This window comes from Prosopis cineraria, unplaced genomic scaffold (genome assembly GCF_029017545.1).
Source record: "Prosopis cineraria cultivar Desert tree isolate PC_DT_omini unplaced genomic scaffold, ASM2901754v1 PC6, whole genome shotgun sequence".
NCBI classification, from domain to species: domain Eukaryota; kingdom Viridiplantae; phylum Streptophyta; class Magnoliopsida; order Fabales; family Fabaceae; genus Prosopis; species Prosopis cineraria.
In genome coordinates, this window is record NW_026555337.1 from 7206338 (window position 1) to 7228643 (window position 22306).

The 22306-nt window shown below is 31.3% G+C and overlaps 3 protein-coding genes across 4 annotated transcripts; 2 read left to right on the forward strand and 1 right to left on the reverse strand.

The window, feature by feature from the left end:
• The first annotated feature begins 7988 nt into the window (after positions 1–7988).
• Positions 7989–11644, forward strand: LOC129313644 (transcription factor ILR3-like). 2 transcript variants are annotated; one of them, XM_054956923.1, is made up of 5 exons: positions 7989–8235; positions 10229–10291; positions 10604–10681; positions 10790–10937; positions 11132–11644. In XM_054956923.1, exons 1-5 carry the CDS (start codon positions 8096–8098, stop codon positions 11399–11401), a joined length of 699 nt encoding a protein of 232 aa, XP_054812898.1. In that variant the 5' UTR covers positions 7989–8095; the 3' UTR covers positions 11402–11644. The 2 variants fall into 2 exon arrangements, with proteins under 2 accessions (XP_054812898.1, XP_054812897.1); XM_054956922.1 differs by having other exon boundaries at positions 7999–8235; positions 10790–10952.
• Positions 11645–13096: 1452 nt separating this feature from the next.
• On the forward strand, positions 13097–14413 carry LOC129313276 (uncharacterized; the record flags this gene model as incomplete). Its single annotated transcript, XM_054956232.1, has 1 exon — positions 13097–14413. A coding segment is annotated over one exon (1053 nt), but the record flags the coding sequence as incomplete, so codon positions are not given.
• A 51-nt stretch (positions 14414–14464) lies between these two features.
• LOC129313351 (probable galacturonosyltransferase 12) lies at positions 14465–18978 on the reverse strand. The gene is made up of 6 exons (XM_054956354.1): positions 18495–18978; positions 17587–17642; positions 17344–17499; positions 16315–16905; positions 15209–15511; positions 14465–15048 (listed from the first exon to the last, which is right to left on the reverse strand). Exons 1-6 carry the CDS (start codon positions 18703–18705, stop codon positions 14764–14766), a joined length of 1602 nt encoding a protein of 533 aa, XP_054812329.1. The 5' UTR covers positions 18706–18978; the 3' UTR covers positions 14465–14763.
• Positions 18979–22306: the final 3328 nt, after the last annotated feature.

Consider the following 22306-nt stretch of genomic DNA (forward strand, 5'->3'; position numbering starts at 1 on the left):
ATCATGGTAGAGAGGGAAAAAAATAACATTTCAAAACTTTATAATGATAGAAAAGAATCTATCATAGTAATTAAGAATTGAAGCATCTTTATAAAAAGGTAGAAAATGATTTCTTATACATTAAAATAACTCTTCAAAGTCAACTATCATGTTAGAAAATAATTTAATATGGTAGAAAAGATTAAACGAAGTAAATTTAGCCTACCATGATAATTTTAAAAGGAATAAAATAAATTAAATTAATGTCAAATGGGATTCCATTAAAAACAAATGTTTAAAGCCTAAATTGATGTCATGAAAAAAAGATTAAACAAAGTAAATTTAGCCTGCCATGATAATTTTAAAAGGAATAAAATAAATTAAATGAATGTTAAATGGGATTCCATTAAAAACAAATGTTTAAAGCCCGAATTGATGTCATGAAACTTATTTCATGATAAAGCATGATTCTCAAAGGTTAAATTGTCTAAAAATAAGTTTACAAAAGGGTAAAAATATCAAAAGGAGCATTTCAAAAAACACAAATCAAATAAGGGTATTTTTGTCCAAAGCACATTATGTGCTGCAATATATATGTCATGCACTATGGCACATCGTGCCACATTAGCACTTGTGCGTAATGAACACTAATAATAATATTTAAATAGGCATAATTTTTTCTATAAATATTCAAATTGAGTTATTCAAATATTTATATAAAACTTATCACATAACCTAACTAATGACTTTAATTTGGTATAAAAATTATTTCGCATGAGGATTTCATTCAAAAAAACCATAATGGGTCTAAAACACAACTTCTAGACATTTTTACTTCATAGACCATCACCAAAGCTGTAAATCATTATGTGAAGAACTTGACCACGCCCAACACATGATAATTAACACTTATAGACTAACATTTATTCAAACACATGAAAAATTCTCATAGTCAAATTACAATCACCAAAACAGTTAGAGTAAGATAACTAGCATATATGATTATAAATCTTTTTCATTCTCAAATCATGTTCTAATCATGATATTCAAGACCACGAGAGTTAAAAAAACACATCTCATAGCTACCATATACAAGTTTAATTCAAAAATATTGAGTCACATGCTCAATACACAAAAAGTATGCTTTAAAGTGGGCAAAATATATATAACTAAACAAAATAGGGCCTGACACTACTAGTTGGTATTCACATACTAATATTATGTCTCTAGTGTTTTTTTAGCTGGACTCTTATTTGAAAAATTGTTAACTACGAGGGAATGAGATGTAAAAGTCTCAATAACTAATACTAATATGTCACAGTACATACAATGTAACTAGTTATGCTATTATTAAGTGGGTATACAAAACATTCTTTCAAATATGTTATAACCAAACAAATCGAACAAGAAATACATGACTACACCTTGTATTGTCTTTATACTATGCTCGAAATCTAACTCACCTGATCAATAGCTAGTCCAAGTTATAAACTACTCATTGGGTACAATGAAGGCAAACTATATGGTATAAGTATAAATCACGTAAGAAATTCCTATCACCATTTCAAACCTGACAAGTCATGCGAAATATGTATCCAAATAAGAAGAAATGTATCCAAACAATTTACATGCTTCCAAATATTTTAATTTATGCCGAACATAATCATGTGCAATTTTATCTACTGAACAATAAATTTTTTAAACATATAATATACATTTTAAAACATAATATTATTCATGTCACATTTATTTTCAACCTAACATGCACATAATCAATCACAAAGCAAATACCATAATGAATTAGTAAATGCTACCTTTACATTTAACAAGTAAATTTTTCTAAATAAACAATTGATCACCACCAACACTCCAAACACAGCAATCAACATATAATATAGTATTAAATACCATTAACGTAATTTAATTATCGTCGATGCAAGTACTTAAACACTAATCATGCTTTAATTCTAGAATTAGGTTAATTAACATCATTAACCCAAAGCTGTCATAACAATTTAAACCCTTAAACATAGCCATTATAATCACCAGTACATTAATTCATCACTTTTTTAACCACTACAACATCTAATCATCCTCAAAATCACCCAACATCCATTAGATTTTTTAATATTATCATCTCACCACCAAGAACAACATCAAAACTACATAGACAACATTCATATAACCTCAAATCACCAATTAAATTTAGAACTAAGGGTTGGGTAACACTAAAAATGAAAAACCCTAGCTACACACTCTATGAACTTAGTTAGAAACAAGGGTTAGGGAGTAGAGGAAGGGTTATAATCATTACCTAGTAGAGGAAGGATTAGGCCTTTGGAGCTACAAAAGCAAATCCTAATGACGGAGAGATTAAAACCCTAGCAGAGAGCAATATTTTCGCCATTCAAACCTAACCAAAAATTTTGTCATTTAAGCCTAGATTGATTTTAAAAATTTATAACCACAATTCACATACTACAATGGATGCATCATGTGCCACAGTGCATGGTCCAATTTTAACCCAAAACTTATTTTAGATTTCAAGTTACCTTTATATATAAGATTGTTAAACATGTGAATTTAAGTAAACTTGTGATAGGAATATCGACTTAAAACGTAAATTTGGATTGCAAAATTGTAAGAATTTACGTGTTGATAAATGACCTTTAAAAATATATGATTAAATAATTAAAATATAAAATATGACCATAAATATATTTTAAATATATATCATTAAAATTAAATCTATCTACATTCATAGATTATCATACTTGACATGGAAATTTTAAAATAGAGCAACTTTTTTTGGTCTTTTTTGTTTTCTTTTTTATTAATATTAATATTTGTTTTTTGAGTTTTATTTTTCATTAAATTGGATCATACTGCTTCTATGAATTAATTTCTACGCACTATATGCCTATATTATTCAACAAGTTTATGAATGAATTGATACGATTTTATAAATTACAAATGAAAAAAAAAACTTGGAGAGTCAATTTGTGAGTTTAACCAAATTTTATCTAGTACAAATTTATATATAAGTTAATGTGGTTTTACAAGCTATAAATATAAAAATAATAAATTTAAAGAATCAACTCAAAAGGTTGACAATAATGCTCATACATGATCGTAGGCTAAGTTTAAATTATAATTAAGTACTTAAATATTTGATTAACCTCAAATAGCTTCGACCACAAATTAATTCCTCAATTAAACCTTAAAATGATAATAATTTCAATTTAAATTCTCAATCAATCCATAATTTATACAATTAAATTTCTAAATAAAATTTAGAATGTTACAAATGTGGTTAGAGATTTATGATTTAAATCACTTAGATTAAAAAAAATGATAAGGTACAGACTTATTACACTATTCATTATTATTTATCATTGGATTCTTTGAAGTTTATGCCATGCCTTAGTCAAAGATAAGTTTAATTATGATGGCGGTGATGCTGTTAGGCTCCTAGGCGTGGGTAATTTATGTGGTTAATTAAAAAGAACGATTTGTGGTTTGATGTCTATAATTTGTGTGAGTTGTTGTCCATGTGTTAAATATGAAAAACAATAAATTTGTTTAACCTAATCTACTTTTTCTTAAATTCATTTTAAATGATGCCTCTTGTCCTTAACCCACGCCACCAAGCATTCCATTAAATTTACCCAATACAAAATGTAGTTTTCGTACATGCCTGTCACACAATAAATTAACTTCTAATCATATGTCATGTTATCTAATCAATGCATAATATATATATATATATATATATTAACAAATATTAATTTAAAACGCAACATATACACATAAACTTCCCCCACGAAGTTAAAGTAATTAACGTTTTTTTTATTTTATCCTTTATTTGTTGTTTGTCTTTTAAATTACAATAATTAATTATAAAAAGAGTAAAATGAAAAGATTGCAATTTTTTTACAATTTCAAAATTATAACTAATAAGCACAAAATTTGTTAATTTTATTTTTTAAAAAACATATATTTTGGTCTTTGTATTTTGCTATAAGTTCTTGTATTTTTTTTTTTATATTTTGGGTTCCTACACTTTCATTTTTTGATATTTTAAATTTATAAATGAACAAAATGTAGGGATGTTGGATGAATGTAAAATACTGAAAAATAAAAATGTAAGGATCTAAATTATTAAAAAAATATAGAGAACTATAATAAAATATGAGTAAAGTGTAAGAACCAAAATGTATGTTTTTTTTATTTTTATTAAAGACCGGAATAATATGTAAAGTGACATTATTTATAGACTAGAACAAAGAGACTTTTTTATAAAGTTACTTTTTAAATTTTCATAACTTTTTTGGTTTTCATATCGCTGATATAAATTTTTCCATATTTTAAAAATGTTTAATGCTATAAGAAAGGGCATAATTTCTAAAATTATTTTAATTTAATTTCACATTACCGTATCTTTTGAACGTTTTTTTCCCCCTGTGTAGCCACCAAGAGCAAAAGCCAGAAAAAAGTGCTTATCAACGTGCTCTCAATTTCAACGATGCTCTTTTGTCTTTAACCCCAACACCAACCCCACTCCATTAAATTTACTCAATATGTATCACACGCTTTTCACACGTTACTATCTCCCAATAAACAAACATCTAATCGTTTTTACCCCAAAAAAAAAAAACTATTCGTGATAAATTCATATTTGAATTCGATCAGTTTCTCTCGCCCTCACGTCATTTATAGTAAGCGTCGGTATTATAGTCATAAAATTTCATCAACGCTTCATATTTCATCAATAGAACGACCTGATATGTTGTTCAATATCATAGGAAATGGAAGAAAATCTAATAATCAGTGAAGGATTTAACACTATAGAGGAATTATGGAAATTTTGGTTGGAATATATATGAGAAGAAAATTAGATTTGGAGGAAGAAAATATAATTTGACAAAAAGTTCTCATAAAAGAGTCATTTAACTACTTGTTTCTTTAATTTTCGGTCAAATTTGGATTGATCTATAGTGTTGGTGAAATCTCACAGTAGCAGTGTCGATACTCACTCGCTTGGAATATTTATAGAAACTAATATCTTATCAAATTCTTTGTTGATATAAAAAAAGTGAAATTATCCGATTTAAACACATTAATTTATTTATAAATTCAAAATTAACAGCTTCAAATTCACCAATCAAGTTGTTAGTTTTGAACTTATTTAAATTTATACATTAAGTTGTTATATAGTTATATGTATAGGATGCGAGAAACGTGGAAAATTACTAATGATTAGTTAAGCCATCAATCAAGGCCTTTCTTTTATTTATTTGCTTTTTGTTTTTATTAAAAAAAACTGTGACAATAAACCAAAGGCCTTGACTCATATGCATTTAAGAGAAAACATGTGGTTATTATAATCACACAGTAATTATTATTTAATTAAGCTAGGGTCGAAGAGAGGTTAGGCCACCAGACACCAGAGCCCTTGATTCTTATGTATGTAGCATGGAACATGTGATTAGTGTAAATAATAGTAAAAAAATGTCACAAGTTACCTAAAAAAAGATTTCTTTTACTTCTTTTTTCCTGAGCAAATCCTCCGAGATTTGTTATAACTATTTAGGATATGAAATTTTTAGTTTCTCAAATTTAATTTTATCAATTGAATCCCCTATATTTGTATCAATTGTTAATTTGGATTTTATTATTTAAAAAGAAGATAGCACCGTTAAAATGTCACAAGTTATACAAAGATTTGTTATAATTATTTGAGATGATAAAACCTTTAGTCTTTCAAATTTAATTTTCATCAATTTAATCTTTATTATCAAAGAAAAGGTAACACGGTTAAAATTTACTATCATGAATAAAGAAATATTGATGGTAACAATGTATATTGATAACAAGAAGTGTAATTATTTAAATAAAAAAATATGCTCAATTTTTAAAAAAAATAAAAGAACAAAACACAACATAAGGGATTAGGTTGATACAAATTAAAACGAGTCAATAGCTAATTTACTCTTATTTAATTATATATACATTTCAAGCCATCAACATACATAAAAAATTTCATTAATTTGATAGTTAAATTGTGCTTTAAAACTTAAATAACAAATGTAATAATTTAAGAAAACTCAATAGATGAAATTGATAATTGAATCAAATTTAAAATATTGAATTTTAAATTATTCCTAATTATTCTAAACGTTAGACTTCAATGAAGATTTATTTTTTAATTAATTTTTACGCGTAATCCTTGATGTAATGTATAGTGGCATGCGAAACTCAGTCAAGATGCTCAAAAATAAAAAACAATAATTTCTCTTCAGTTTAGAAGACTGTACAATCTAACCATATCTTGAGCACTAAAAGTCAATTATAATTTATAAAGCATGTAAGCTTTTTGTTTAATAAACATAAGCTTAAACCTTTCAAGTTTCAAATTTAATTATCCGCCCCATTCAAAATTTCAAAAATAAAATACATCCGGCTTGTTATCTAAATAAAACTAATAACAACTTAGTAAAGGCATTTTTGTTTCAAACCACACGTAAATCTTCATTAAAATTTAAAATCACATTACATGTTATTGTTATTTTAAATTTAATTCTTTATTAAAATGTATTTTTAATCTAAAATTGAAAATTTATATATTTTTTAATAAAATAAAAAATATGTGTATATATTTTCAAAACTTGAAATTACAGTCAAATAAAAGATCATGTTACAAAAAACTAAAAATTTAAACAGTCTATAATTAACCTATACATCTAAAAGAAAAAAAATATATCTGTAAGTCTTCACAATTTTATTCAATTTTAAATTAGGTCCCTATAATTTATATTGTTTTAATCAAATTTTTTTAGTTTTATCTATCATATATACAGACCCCTAAAAGTTAAAATTAATAATAAATTATTAAATTTTACAAAACAAAAATACTCTTAGAGTTTGCTAAAAACTTAATTTAATACCTTTAGTCAAAATAAAAAAAATAATTTAATTTACTATTTATATTTTTATTATCATTTTTCATGAAAATTATACGTATTTAAAAAAATTTTAGAAAATTACCTAATTATCTAAATTTTGAATTATAAAAATTATGTAATTAATTTTAAAGTCATATAATCATTTAATAATAAAACAAAAGTTTTTAATTCTGTTTTTTAAAAGAAAAATATAAGGATTTTAACTTTCAAGAATTAAAAAATTTAATTTTTTAAACCATAAAACTTTAATTAAAATAAAATAAACTGCATAAACTTAATTTAAAATTGAGTAAAATTGTAAAGATCTGTAAATATAATTTTTTCAATTCAAAAGTTATAAATCTCACAACTTACTAGTTACTACTTCCTGACAAGTATTTAAGCCCACGTTTTAGCCCATACAAAATTGATTATGTAATAGAATTTTTATCATCAGGTGTATTTTTTAAATTCATATTAAACCATATTTTTATGACTTGTGTATGTACATTTTTTTGGGTAAACAAAAAAGGATATTTTTTACAATATTAAGTAATTATTTATTAAAAGATATATTTTTTATTTTTATGTAAACTGTCTATAATTTATGACCATATTTATTATTGTATTAAGTAATGATTTATTAAAAGATATATTTTTCCCTTATATTTGTTGATTTCTCTTTTTAGACGTTTTTTTTGGTTGACATCATCACTATTATGTTTTAGATTTTTTATAAATTTTTAGATTGTTTTTTAAAACATTTTTTGGGTAAAAGATAACAATGTTATCTTTAATATCATAATATTAAAACTTTCTCGATCCAAAAAAATGCTAAGTTTTAGATTGCCAAAGAGGGAGAACACTTCCACCCCAAAACACACAATGGGCAAAAATATCCAAAAAGGGCCATCATCACGAAACCCAGGTTTGAAGCCCACATTAACTTCTGGATCCGGATCGGGTCATCGTTAAGCAGCGCCGCCGAATCTCATCACCACTTGCGTCCCATCCGATGATCCATTTCCTTCCCACCCCTTTTCCCAGGAAATAAATAAATAAATAATAAAGCCTTCTTTTTTCTCAACCTTAATTGCGCAAATAGCTGTTTGTTTGGGAGGAAAGGAAGCGACGCCGGAAATCCCGAATTTTCCGGGAACCTTGACCCTAGAATGGTTTCCCCGGAAAACTCCAATTGGTTTTTCGATTATGGCCTGATTGACGACATATCTGTTCCTGATGGGAACTTATCTGTCCATGCTTCCGGGTTCACCTGGCCGGCGCAGGCCTTGAATGGTTCTTCAAATGTCAGGTAGTTGGATCATTCAGAATTGCATTTTTCCTTTGTTGAATGCACTGTTTTATTTTTTCCTTTTTGACGGATTGTTTAGGGTTTTGATTCCGGTGCTAACTAAGATTTTGGTCTTTATATTTTCTTGATTTCCTTGCTTCCATGAAATTCTGAACTTCTAGTTGTTCATGTTTGATTTCTGAGTTCGGAACTGGTACAGGCTATTGTTGCTTGATTCATGGAAGAATGTACTTTTAAAGTATTTTATCTCTTGCAATAATCAGTACAATTGTCAATTAGAAAGAGCAGGGGAAGTTGAACGTAATGTCGGCTGGATCAAAATTTTGATACTTGAATTTTAAAATGCAAGAATTTATCTCAGAGTTGTGAAAAAAAAAAATCTATTGGTAAATGATCTAGCATCTCCTTCCCATATACATCTTACTTGAGCTCTGAAGTCCGAGCAATCCCTTCCAAATTCCATCACTAAGCCCAATTATGGCTCTAATATTGTGCCTGGATTTTGGTGGCACCATTATTCCAGTGAATTCAGTTTCATTAACAACACTCATAAACGGAAGGCAACTGAGCCAAGCTCAATAATATCAGTGGATCTAACATGTAGATACTTTATTATTCAAATTGAAATCCGTGGGGGAAGAATACCCAAATTTAATAGACTACACATTCAAATCTAATAACATGACTCATGCCACTATGCTATTTTGGGGAAGCCCCTTTTGTTGTGAAGTGAAATCTGGAAGCAAAGACTTGCAAGCTAAATATTTGATAAAAACCCATATCATAACGATGAAAAAGCAGCTGATATAGTTGGGAATATTGCAATTAAATTGTCACAAACGTCTAGCACCAATAAGTTATCAGTATAGAACTTCTTAACATGTTGGTTGAAAACTTGGTCCTGCCACAAATAAGAGGCATCGAATTTGATGGGCAAATTAGTAGTTTATGTTCTGCTATAATTCAGAGGGTTGAAGAGTTACATTTTAAAGGCAGGTTACATAAGCTGTAATTATGTTGCAGCTTGAAGGAGTTAGGTACGTTCCCCAAAAAACATACAGCTTAATTGTTTTTTGTATTTTCAACTTGGGTTTATAATTGTCTAATAGGTATTAATATAAATAGCCTGAGTAATGCAGAATGAGAAGATAACTATTTTGATTATTTTATTATCTAAAAGTAGATTCTTATTTGGGATGATTATGGATTTTTAATAAATTATATTGGGGTAATTTAGGATTAGTTTGGACTTATCAATTTTGTGTTTAGGATGGATAGGGAATTGTGCTTATTCAAGAGAGGTTGATTTTGCTGCAAAGTATTTTTCTAATTGATGACTCATGTTTATGCAAACATACAATCCTATGCAATTTATGTTTTCTTTTGTACGGCAAGAAAAGAAGGGAAGGGAGAAAGAGGTGTTGGCAGAAGTGGCAGAATTTCTCTCTTCCCAAAGAGAACTATGAATTGAGGTTGGCTTTGACCACTGGGGTTTGTTTAGATCTATGAATTGTTGGTTTGTTACTGGCCAATCTGTTCATTGTATTCTCTGTCCCATCCTGCAAAATTTTGATTCTGAGGATGAATCTGTATTAGGATGCTCAGGATTTGTCAAAAAGAATGCTATCGTCAGTACTGTATTTGCATGCTTGCAGTATAATTTGAACCATGGAGATAATATATTTGAAAAATGTATGAGTTCAACCTGTCCCCACCTAGTGGGATAAAGGCTTGTTGTTGTTGTTGTTGTTGTTGTATGAGTTCAACCTGTCTTGGATGGTTTGTTTGTCAGAATATTTTTTGGTATATATTACGATCTGTTTTATACTGTACTTCCTCCTGGTTTTAAATTTATTATTTAGTTGTTAGAAGCATGGTTGAACCAGTTAAATACCAACACCTTCTAAACCCCACTTTTCTTTTCCACTCGAACTGTAAACAAGAAATGGTTACTTACCCATTCTTCTTCTCTGTTGATAACATCTATTCCTAGCACGGAAATTGATGGCTCGTTGGGGGATTCTGATGGTCTCAAAGAGCCTGGTTCAAAGAAGAGGTATATGTTTTATTCTCCGTTTCTGTTTCAAGTTCTAATCTACTTCCTTTTCTTTCTATTTATATTTCATATACCAATAAAAATTGAAGTCTCGGATCAAGATGTTGCTGTGATTCTTTGGATATTAAATAGACTTCCAACAGCATTGATGGGGATCACTTTTGCCATTATTCCCATGTCACCTTTCTCTGTTTTAAAGCATAAATTCATTTTTTCTCTAAATATTTAAATATAAAAATTGATTAGATCTAATGCTAATAACTTCTGCTTGAAGTAATTTATCTCATATCTCTAGTTTATTTCCTGTTTTAGGAGTAGATCTGATTCAAATGCTGCTTCCAGTTCCAAGGCGTGTCGTGAGAAATTGCGGAGGGATAGGTTGAATGACAAGTAAATTTTCTGGCCCCCACCATTCCTTCTGTCTATCTTTATTCTTCGTGCGGCCTTGTGTGTAAATGTGCATCAGGGGCATGTACCTAATTTGCTTGACATGGTCAGGTTTCTTGAATTAGGCTCCATTTTGGAGCCTGGAAAGCCTCCCAAAACAGACAAGGTTGCTGTTTTGATTGATGCTGTACGAATGGTGACACAGCTACGGGGTGAAGCCCGGAAGTTGAAAGATTCAAATACGAGTCTTCAAGAGAAGGTAAAAGAGTTAAAGGTGAGGCTTCAATTCATACTCATTACAAATTGTTGAGGATGGAATTATTTGCTGGCCGGCGTATGTTCTTGATTACTCATACCCTCAAGTTTTCTGCTGTAAAAGTAGCACCTTGCTATATTGACCGAGAGATCATGTAAATTTATAGAACGCCAACGGTATTAAATTTCCATGTGTAGGCTGAGAAGAATGAACTTCGTGATGAGAAACAGAGGCTCAAGGGAGAGAAAGAAAAGTTGGAGCAGCAGCTGAAAACTATCAATGTACAGCCCAGTTTCTTGCCTCCCCCGCCTGCAATTCCTGCTGCATATGCTACTGCACAAGGCCAAGGCCCAGGCAACAAGTTGGTGCCATTTATCAGCTATCCAGGAGTTGCCATGTGGCAATTTATGCCACCAGCTGCTGTGGATACCTCACAGGATCATGTGCTCCGTCCACCAGTTGCCTAAGTTGGCACTGTACGAATGTTTGGGCGTTTCTTTTGGCTCAAAAGTTGTGTTCATCTCCCCACCGTACCTTCTTGATTATTGTACCTTTCAACCAATTGTTCTAACTGCACCTGATGGTCTTGGCTCTGATTGTATTAGGCATCTGATACTTTTATGAAGTAATGCTGGTGTTTGCATGTAAATTACTAATAAGCTTATCTGGCTGTCTTCTCTTTGGTTGTGATGCATTGGACCTTTCGATGATCTGTGTGGTCAGGTGCAACTGATTGTTGTGTTGGTTTAGGCTTGTGAAATTGTAGAGGAAATTCTTGAAGAAATGCTTTTCCATCAAGTATTCCCGTTGTCCTATTTATAAGGTGTTGAAGACATTTTTCACATACTCTAAAAAAAGTTATGTTGTTTTATTTGTTAAAAAAAACCTCAACTTTTCAACTATGTCCTTATTAATTGAAGGAAAAAGATGGGTTACCTTGTTATTTGAGTAAATACTTTTGAAGTTGAAGGGTAAAATTGAGAGATTATTTTATTTTTTTGTTTGACACCTTATAATTAAGACTATTTATTTTTGTAACACACTTTGTAAATAGGAATGTATCATTATATTCTGCTTTAACTCTAAATCCGTTGCAGTCAAGATTAAATTATGCGATGAATTGGTTTAAGCCATGGAATGCCATTTATGATTCAGCAAAACAGTTGGTTGTAACTTGTAACTCGTGCATTCCAGTGTGGTGATTTGAGCAGCTGGATGTGTGTGTATTAATGTATTAGATGGAATTTGAGCAATGAGGTTCATTTTTTGACTTCCCAGTAGCACAATTTTTTTAAAATAAATTTTATTATATATTATATTTTAATGTAATATAGTGTCTTTTGCCCCTTGCAGTACAATTATAATTGTAAATTATTATGAAGTAATATTCATTTTGAAAAGAATCTCGCATGATTAAAATATTCGCCGGCATTGCTCGTTATTGCAAATATCATGAGTTTACAGGGCTCACTAATTGAAAAATGGCAACTGGCAAGTGCAGGCTTGTTGGGTTGTCAAAGAAATCTTACTTTGCTCCTTAAAGTAAGTTAAAGTTTGAAATATTTTTTATTCTAAATATAAAATGAAATTAAAGTAATTAATATTTTTTTCAATTTTATCTATTATTTATTTATTATCATTTGAATTCCTAAACAATAATTTATTATAATCATTAATTACAAAAAGGGTAAATTTTGTTATAATTTCAAGATTATAACTAATATTTTTTAATAAACGCAAAGTTTATTAACTTCCTTGTATATTAATGACAGATATGATATAACAATAGAAAAATTGTCAACTTAAACATGTGGAATTAACATGAAATATAAGCAACTAAGGGAAATGGATGTGTTTATTCGGGTGCTTCAAGCTTATGTTTTGTTCATAATTATCTAAATTAATATTTGCTATGTATTTTTTTAAATTTGGTCAACTGTCAAGATCTTCAACTGTTATTAATTTCTAAATTTAATTCCTCTATAAAGACTTTACCATCAATCCCTCTTTGAAAATTTATGAACTGTTGTTTCCCCCACTCCCTTCTTATATCTTTTCTTTTCCCGGCCTAAAAGAAGAACCTCATCAATATTCGGTTTTTTGCGTCTCTCACAGTTATCGAGGGTCTGGATTTCCTTATCTGGATGCGTCTCTGGCATTGACACCTTCATGTGACACCTCAGACTCGTTGCTTCATCTTGAATGGCATCCTTTCTTCACCGAACTCATTTCTATCTCTTCAGATTCCTAAACCAATCCCTCTTCCTTCAAACTCCCTCACTCAGTGCTCACTTATCCATTCCTCTCCAATCAATCAATGTCTCCGCCAACACTGCCTTGTCCCCTTCCTCAAGGCTACACCAACCACATCGATCATCCAATCTTCACTCTCTTCTTCTCCAAACCCACCCACCTCAAAGGACGAGGCCATAAACCAAGCCAAAACTTCCCTTTTAACGGCCTTAGAGAAGCCCCTCAACAACCCTAAACTAATAGGTAAACTCAAGAAACTGAAGCAACCCAAGTTTAGGGTTGAAATTCCCATTGTGGATGACTCTCTGGAATCGGTAGCCCAACTTGCCCTTCATGTGTTTGATAAAATACCTATTAGAAGAAAAGGTTCTTCCGTTAAGATTCTGATTTTATGGCCCCATCCCGCCTTAAAAGAAGCTGCCACTAAAGCCTTTCTTTCCCGTTCATCTACAACTAGCCAAATTGAACACGTGGATATTCCTTCAATTGCTAATGTTGATTCCAGAGTTTTGAATTCTGCTGATGTAGCTATCTTTTTGGTTCCTGAGAGTTCCCAACTGGCCGTCATGAAAACAGTCACTGATGTGTTTTATCCAAAGCCAGTAGTTCTGTTTAACCCCAAATGGGCTTTTGAGGAGGAGAGCAATTTTGGTGATCTGAGTGGGTTTGTGGGTTCATTTGAAGTGCTTTATTCTTTTATGGGGTTGGAGGTAAGGGGGGTATTGAGCAAACGAAAAGGAGTGATTTTCAAGTGTGTGAGAGATGGAGTTGTGAGTGGAGAGAGATGGGTTGTTCATGTAGAAGAAGAAGGGGAACTGAAGGTAGTTTCAAGGTTTAAGGCCCGGCCAACCATTGGTGAAGTTGAGAATGTTTTGTACAATCTGATGGCAATAAATTCACCTGTGACAAAATCTGCGAAGTTTCTCAAGGATCTGGTGTCCAATGTAACCGGGAAAAAGTGAGAGTAACTGAAGAATTGGGGTTCAATTCAGTTCTGAAAGTAAAACATGTGAATATCTGGAAGAGTTTAGGTACACCACTATGATCATTGTATGAATTAAGCTTGTAATGTTATCAAATTCAACTCAGTTCTCAGATTTTACTTCTTATGGTTTATGAATAGATAGGTAGTTGCAATGGTGGATGTTGCTAGAATTTAGGAGATACGTTTTTTCTTTTTCAGAAGTGAAATCAGATTGGAATGGCTCATCACCACTGTTTCTTCACCTTGCTTAAGTTTATTGCTTTGTCTGTAGCTTTTATATTACTTTCTGGGGTAAAAAAAAACTGTGTCTCATTTTATACATAGACATTTGATCTAAGAATGCTCATACTTACAATACGCTTTCAAGAGAAAAAGAATCTGAGAACTTCTACTGAAGAGAATTCAAAAGATATAAAAGTTTAAAAAATAAAAATAAAAAATGCAGGGAGAATAATGATGTATCGTGGTTGTCTCTTTGTCGAAGGCCTGATGCTTGGAAGAACTCTCTCACTTTCCTTTTCCTTCGTTATCTCATGTACAAGTCCCATTTCATCAACTCATCAGATGGATTTGATATTCTTAAGATCCAAGTTATGATGCCCTAATATTACAGCTCTTGATGAACCTATCTGAAAAGTTGACATACTTAGCCCACAAGGGCCTTAGCTGTGGAAAAGCTATGTCTAGCCATGGCTTTGCCCTGCCATTAAAATGGATGACACCGGCACTCTCGGCATCAGAAAAACTTGTATTTTCTTGATATCCCAACCCCAGCATGTGCCAGAAAGGATCAATTACATGGACGTGGCCACGGAAAGCTATCAATCCAGGAGGTAATGTCCCTAGCTGCCATAGACTCAGGTCTGATTTTATATTCTGCTCAAAAAACCAAAAATATCACTACATTTTTGTATTATCTTTCTCTATGGAAACTCAAGCTTTAGTAACTTGAAATTAGAGCATATCAAGAGCGATTTAAAAAAAATGCTTTTAACAATTTATTTCTCTGTTATGGTAGGATGGAAGCTAGACATACCTGCTCAACCCAATAATAGTATGCATGGCTTATATTGGTCTTCCTCCAAGCTTCAAGATCAAAAATGTTCATGCCATAAGCCCAAGCACATTCATCAGGGTCGAAGTTTTCAGCTATCAAGGGATGAGAAAAGTTCAAATAGCTTTTCAACCTCTTTGACATCACAAACTTATCTTCTCCCGTACATGTTTCTACTGCTCCATTTACTTTCCCATTCATTTCAACGTCCCACAGTGGCGAAAGATCAGTTTGTACGACAATGTCATCATCTAGGAACACTATCTTGTTGAGACTTGGGAACAACTGTTACAAAAAAAACATACCATGATTACCAGTATCACGGGCACAAAAAGAAGGGCTACTTGGCCAGTTAGGGTTGGTTTGGCCTGAGGTTCCTAGGACTGACTAGGCGAGTCCTTTTAACATGCAGACTATGACAATGCTTTAAAGAACCACCCTTTTGAAGACATCATACAGGAGGCCAAGTCACTATTGAGTAGAGGGTGGATTGTGAATGTTAATTTTGTCAATGGGGACTATGTTAGACAAACTGATTCTTTGGTTAAGTTTGCTCATACGTTATCCTTGGATAGTCATTTCTTTAACCATCCTCCACTTTTTATTAGAGAAGAGGAGGAAGGACAGAAAAGTGGCCACTTTAATGTACTCTGATTTGTAACTTTTTGGTATCTATGAATCACTTTTCATCCCAAAAAAAAAAAAAAAGCTTTAAAGACTCCTTGCTGGATTTAAGAACAAGCCCAAAAGTGTAGTTTGCAATACTAGTTGTTCAATTCAACAAAAAGTAAACCATAGTTATCCTTATCCCAAACAACACTATCAAAGCTAATGACTTCGTTATTTTTCTGACAAAATTGTTTGGTCTTAATGGCCTTATTTGATTCTGATCTGGTTCAATCTAGGGCCAAATAGGATGGGCTTAAAAAGCTTTTTCCAAAAAATGGGCCAACGACCCATAGGACTCAACATATGTCAACAGCTCTAGATAGTGACATCTTAATGGACTTCGAATTGGTGTATCTATAATTTTGGTCTAAAATGAAAAAGAAAACATATCTGCTTTCCATGGATGCTGCACTTTTTACCTCTGGAAGATGTATCCTTATGTGGTTCATCATTGAGTTATACTTGGGACTTAGAGCTTGCAGTTTTGCTGCAACAACTTGTGGTTTCTCAATGCTATTCGCCACTATTGCTGATGATCCCCCTCTGAACTGTGACCTCACTTGTTGATCTTTCTCCATTGCCTCAAGAACAGGCACCTTCCCCTTTGTAAACCAATCAAAATGGTGCAATGCCTTGACCTCAATTATAGCAGGTGACAGGGGATGCAGTGAGAACCAAGCCTGCATGGGATAGTAAGTCTTTCTATCTGTAATTATGTGCAGAACCACCTTGCCACGTCGCCTAGAGTTTCGGACTAGTGAGGTGGCAACCACGGAAGCAGCCACAACATTGTCTGACGCAAGAACAAAGTGGAAGTAAGAGTTGTCAACCAAGGCAGGGACTAGTTCTGCAGGAGGAAGCTGAAGGCGAGCTTGTGCATTGTTGGTGTGCTCGCTGGCCAGCCTGAGGTCAAGGCAGTGAAGTTGCTTGGGAATGCTGCTTGATGCTACATGGCGATATAGGTATTCTTGAATTTTGGCTGTCCTGGTCCTTTTCTCCATTAGAATGACCTATGAAATTTTCAGCAAACTTGAGTAGGGATGGTTTAACAAGCCCATTTTTTTATTTTACCAAACCAAGTGTTTTTTTTTTTTTTAAATTGCACTTTACAGTTTAAAATCAAATGAATTGAACCAAACCATCAAAAAATAATATGGTTCAGTTCGACTCAGTTAATCTTCCCCCACCTCTCTTTTGCTTCTTGATTTAGACTAATTGATTCATGTTATAATAAATTAATGTAAAATTATAAATCCTGAAAATTTACGCCAATATCTGAAACATATAATTGAACTGAATTGCTGTGATCCCCTGTAATGAAAGTTAAGCTAAACAGATTTGATCTGCTTTTGATAGACTGTTACTTGACGATCAATTGTAAATTTTGCTGTGATAGCTAATGCCTTTGATTGTTCCTGGAGTAGTTAAAAGGGGGAGAAATTAAGTACCATTTCTCTAAGTTTGGCAGCAAATGTTTTGGCATCATATCCACCTTCCTTCATTTTAGTCATGAAGTCTTCCAAAGTCTGTGGAATATCAGATCTTCCTTCTACTTCATCCTGGTCAACAGGTTCATCTAATATTCTGTATATCACTTCTGGGACCTATCAAATTCAATGTCAGCTTTAGTTTGTCACTGAAACTTAAGATCCAGTATGGCAATAAATAGTTTAAGGAGTTGAAGAAATTACATTTGATTCAAGCTTTCTTCCCAGAATCCTTGGTCCTAGTTTTTTCCCCAGGCATCCTACAAAACTCAAGGTAGATCAAATTGTCATTTACATGCATATATTACAATTTCACGTGTCCTTCGCGCAGAACTAACTGATGACTTTTTGTATTGAAATATGTTCTTTATTGTTTATTTATTTGTTTCAATAAGGAACAACAGCTTCTTCGAAATGTGAAAATGAATGAGTAATATAATCACGTAATTTAACTTGTTATGTTTAAAAGAAAGAGGTGGCAACCTCTTAGCCGAAATTTTCCCCAACAGTATCTTTTGACAAATCTTAATAATCTGTTTTCGGGATCTTTAAAATGATAAAAAAAATCCCATGACGTTTTAAATCAAGCCGACAAGGAATTACTCAATTTATAACATTGAACCAAAAAGGATTGCAATAACCTAGACTCCATTGTACGTTTGCATTTTCCATATTGATTGCCATATCATGTATTATTACACTATTTTTCTGTCGGAAATTTAGCCGAAGTCCCAAAAAGAGGGGGAGAAAAGAGCTTACGAAAGTGCATGTTTGATTATTTTTTCATTTATTGGCTGAATGCTTTAAAATTTCCTAAAAACTCATACCCATCTCTCTAATATTTGAAAAATAAAAAAAAAATTACACGAAACCCACAGGTGTAAACGAAGACTGAAAGGGTTTAAAAAAAAAAGGAGAAGTTATATGGAGGATGAGACAAGTCACCAGATTTTATATTTTATATTAATGAATTCCAAGTTCTTCGAAATTCCATGTTCAGGAGCGAATTACTTGGCAACCAAACATCGCTATGCATAACATACAGATCCCAAAGCTATTGATATACAGAGAAAAAGAAAGAGATGAGAGAAGCAGATAACAGAGAAATGTACCTATGGTAGAGCACTTGAAATCGCCATCAATGGTGTTCACAGCAGTCAACACAAACACAAAGCGAAGAAGGAAAGTGAAGAGCAAGAGTGAATAGAAGAGCATCCTGTAGGACACTCTCCTTGATGCTATCTTCACTTTAATGAAATCTTTGAACCCTTTTCCAGGAAGCACAGTCACATGCCTCAAACTTGGTGATATGTGAAGCTGCATTTTGGCTAAACAAGGCACAAAAACTCACAACCTTATTCTTTGGATTCTTACGTTCCTCCTTAGTGGTACATAGCAGTAACAGAAGTTACTTCTTCATTGGCTGGTAGGGAATTCAGCACCTGATGATCATGAACAGAGAGGAGGAGGAGGAAGAAGAGAATGTGAGGTTGTGTTATGGTGTAAAAGGGTTTTAAGGGTATAGCAATGTGTTACCTAACGTTGCTTAACATTTGGGAGAGATGAAGAGGGGATTTTGAGGACTTTAATATATAATTTTTAAGGTGAAGTTGTGGTTGTTAAAGAGAAAGAGACATAGGACTGAGAGGATGGCAGATAGATGGCTTCTTCTTTGTTTTGTTTGATTCAAGCTTGGTTTTCAAGGAGCGAGGGGAAAAAAATGCAAATGAAGAAAGGAAAAAAAAAGAAGAAGAAGGATGATAATAAGAACAACATTGTAATTAAAAATTAAGCATGTTTTTCCCCCCTTCTGTTGGACTTTTTTTTTTTTTTTTTTGGTTTGGTGAATGCTTGTTGCCTTTGCCTGCAAATCAAGTTTAGTTTTTGCTAGGATATGTTAAGTTTGGACTATGACAGAAGCAGGACTTCTACATGGAAAATGACTAGCTCTCTCTCTCTCTATATATATATATATGTATGTATATGTATGTATATATATATTTGGTGGGGTCGAGGTTGTAGTCGATGGAGTGAAAACTCAGGAAACAATTACAATACTTTAACATCTATGTCTGTTCTTTTAAGAATATAGAAAATCAAAGAACAAACACTTCCGCGAGCTTAAGAATTTTGTCTGTAATAATAGCTAGAATTTTTAGTTGGTGTGTAGTATTGTACATTAATTTACTACTTTTTTTCCTTTGAAAATATGTAGGTTTTTATTTTTGCCAGAGTAAAAATATGGATTTGAAACTAAGATTTTTTTACTCCGTTTTTTAATATGGTGCTAGTGGTGACTCTTGGAATGTCAGGATAACAATAAATATCTTGTGTAATTATCAGTAAATTGAACAGTTAAAAATCAACCAGATGAGAAGTCACTTACGTATTATACACTTTCTTTTCTGATAGCCTTACGTATTACAGTATAACGTTATTATCAATTGTAAATTTGTTATCAACATGACAAAGATCTTGGGGGTTTAATTTTGTTAGTCTGAAAAATAAACTATATCATTCATGACTTGATTTAGTGTTGGTATATATTTTGAATAAATCAACATGATAAAATTTGTCATCTTAGTCTCACTCTCATTTTACCTTTTCCGTTGTCTTTTTCCCCTCTTTAGTAGAATCTTATCTCGGCAACAGAAGATTTATCCTCACACCATCCTAAACTGTGAAGTGGTGGGTTTGTGGCGATATGAAATCATAAGGTCTTATGTTTAATTAATCAATTAACTAGAAATTAGTACAAGTGGCTTTTTTTTTTTTAGTAAAAAGTGGCATTTTTTTTGGGACATGAGAAAAAGTGGCTTTTGACCATATCGATATTATGTTGGGATATATCTTGTCAATAACAAATGCGCCCTTTGAAGTATTCATAATTTTTCATTTAGATTTTAGCATTGTCACGAGAACCGTATGAGGCTGGCCGGCTCGATTAATTGAATCAAGAATTGGTCACATGACTAGTTTTGGCATAATGAGAAAATCAAGGAAGAAGAGAACTAGTGGTGAACTGGTCAAAATTTTTTATTTTTAAAAAATATAATTAATATGTTTAAGCTATACTTCATGTATGTTTGTACTTAATAAGCGTAGGGAAATAAAGAATGATAAACATATAGGGAAAGATATGTGATATATTCTAAAATTATAAAATATGGATCTTCCTTTTTTTTTTTTACTATATATTGCTTTTATTTGAATTTAGTCATTGTTTTAATGATTATGGATAATTGGTTCTTCATTATTTTAAGAATATATTATTCAAAATATATTAATTTATTAATAATAGGTCGGATCATGATGATGTTTTGACTTATTCAATATCTTATTATATTTTCATTACCTTAGGTTCAAGTACTTTCATCTTACCTTAAAAAAAATTATGTTAAAATACTACATAAAAAAATTAATTATTATGAGATCTGTTAACAACTAACATAAGATGATTTAATCAACATATCAATTGTTAACAGACCTTACAGTAATTAATTTTTTTATGTGAGACCTGTATGTAATTTTTCCTTCATCTTATCAATTCTTTTATTGTCATGTGATTGTGAATGTACTACAAACTCATAAATGGAAAGACCACATGCTTCTTCTTGTTTGTCATGAGATTTTATAATTTCTTTCACCAAAGAGAACCGTCCATTTTTGACTCGTTCATTAGCTACCTTACTGTGTTCTAAAGCCAACTTGTTAAACTTAATCTAATAATAAAGAATTATGAACTTGAGGACCCAAATAAAAATAATGAATAAATTAAAATTAAAGGATGTATCGATAAAATCCATAATTATGTTGTTCATAATGCATCTTATATTTCACACTGTGCATTAATGTATGTCTAATTACTAATTAACATAAAACCTAAAGATAAAAGAAGAGAAATTAAACTTTGGAATTCCACTTACCTTACAGGTTGAACTATTACTCGATGGCTTCTCTGAATCTCTGAAAATTCCAGAACTTATTGGCTTGTTCATGTATTTTCTGGGCTCCAAGATGACGATGGTGAAGCCTTGGATGAAATTGTGATCGGCTCAAAAACAAAGTTCAATGATCAAATCTCTTAATAACTTGTGATGCAGCTAGCTTACAAATCTGGAATATTCTTATCTTGTGCTCTTCATAATAATAATAAAATTCCTTAGTTTCAACAATAATGAAGTTTCCACCGTCTGTATATCTTTATCATCATTTGACTTGTCTTTTATTTTTATATGAAAAATTACATATCTTTTGAATGAAAAATTGAATTAATTAAAGAGAGGACAATTTTACAGAAATTAGAAACAAACAAGATTGAGGACATGATGTGACAAGCTTTCTCTATAAAGACAAAATTAATGAATATGCCTTGAGCAGAATATATTTATCTGTTTATTTTTTTAATTTCGTGAAGCTATAAACAATTCAATAAAACACAACCCAAAATAAGTTTGAGTGACAAAAATAGTTCTTGAGGATTGATGATAAGACATTAGCCAAATTAGTGATCAATTTTAGAACTTAACAACTCATTTAGTTATTATAATTTGCAATTTATAATATTATAAGAGTTATATACATCAAGTATTTCATAATTACTAAACTATATTTGTTCTACCATTTAATTGTCCGCAATATATGTGTGAATATGATTGAATATTATGCAATGAGTGAAAGTGAAATTGCTTCTTTAATTTTGGAAGAAAAGATGTTGATAAAGTGAGAAAACCATGAATTATCAGTGCTTGGTAATAGGTAGTAATATTTTATTTCATAATCAAAGATGAGATATTTATTTTGGGATCAAACAAAGATAATACTAAGCTATTATTGATATAACACAGGTATTAGAGTTAGATGATCCATAAATTAAAGCAATTGAAAAATGGTTTTCAATGTTGATTTATTATGACATTATGAC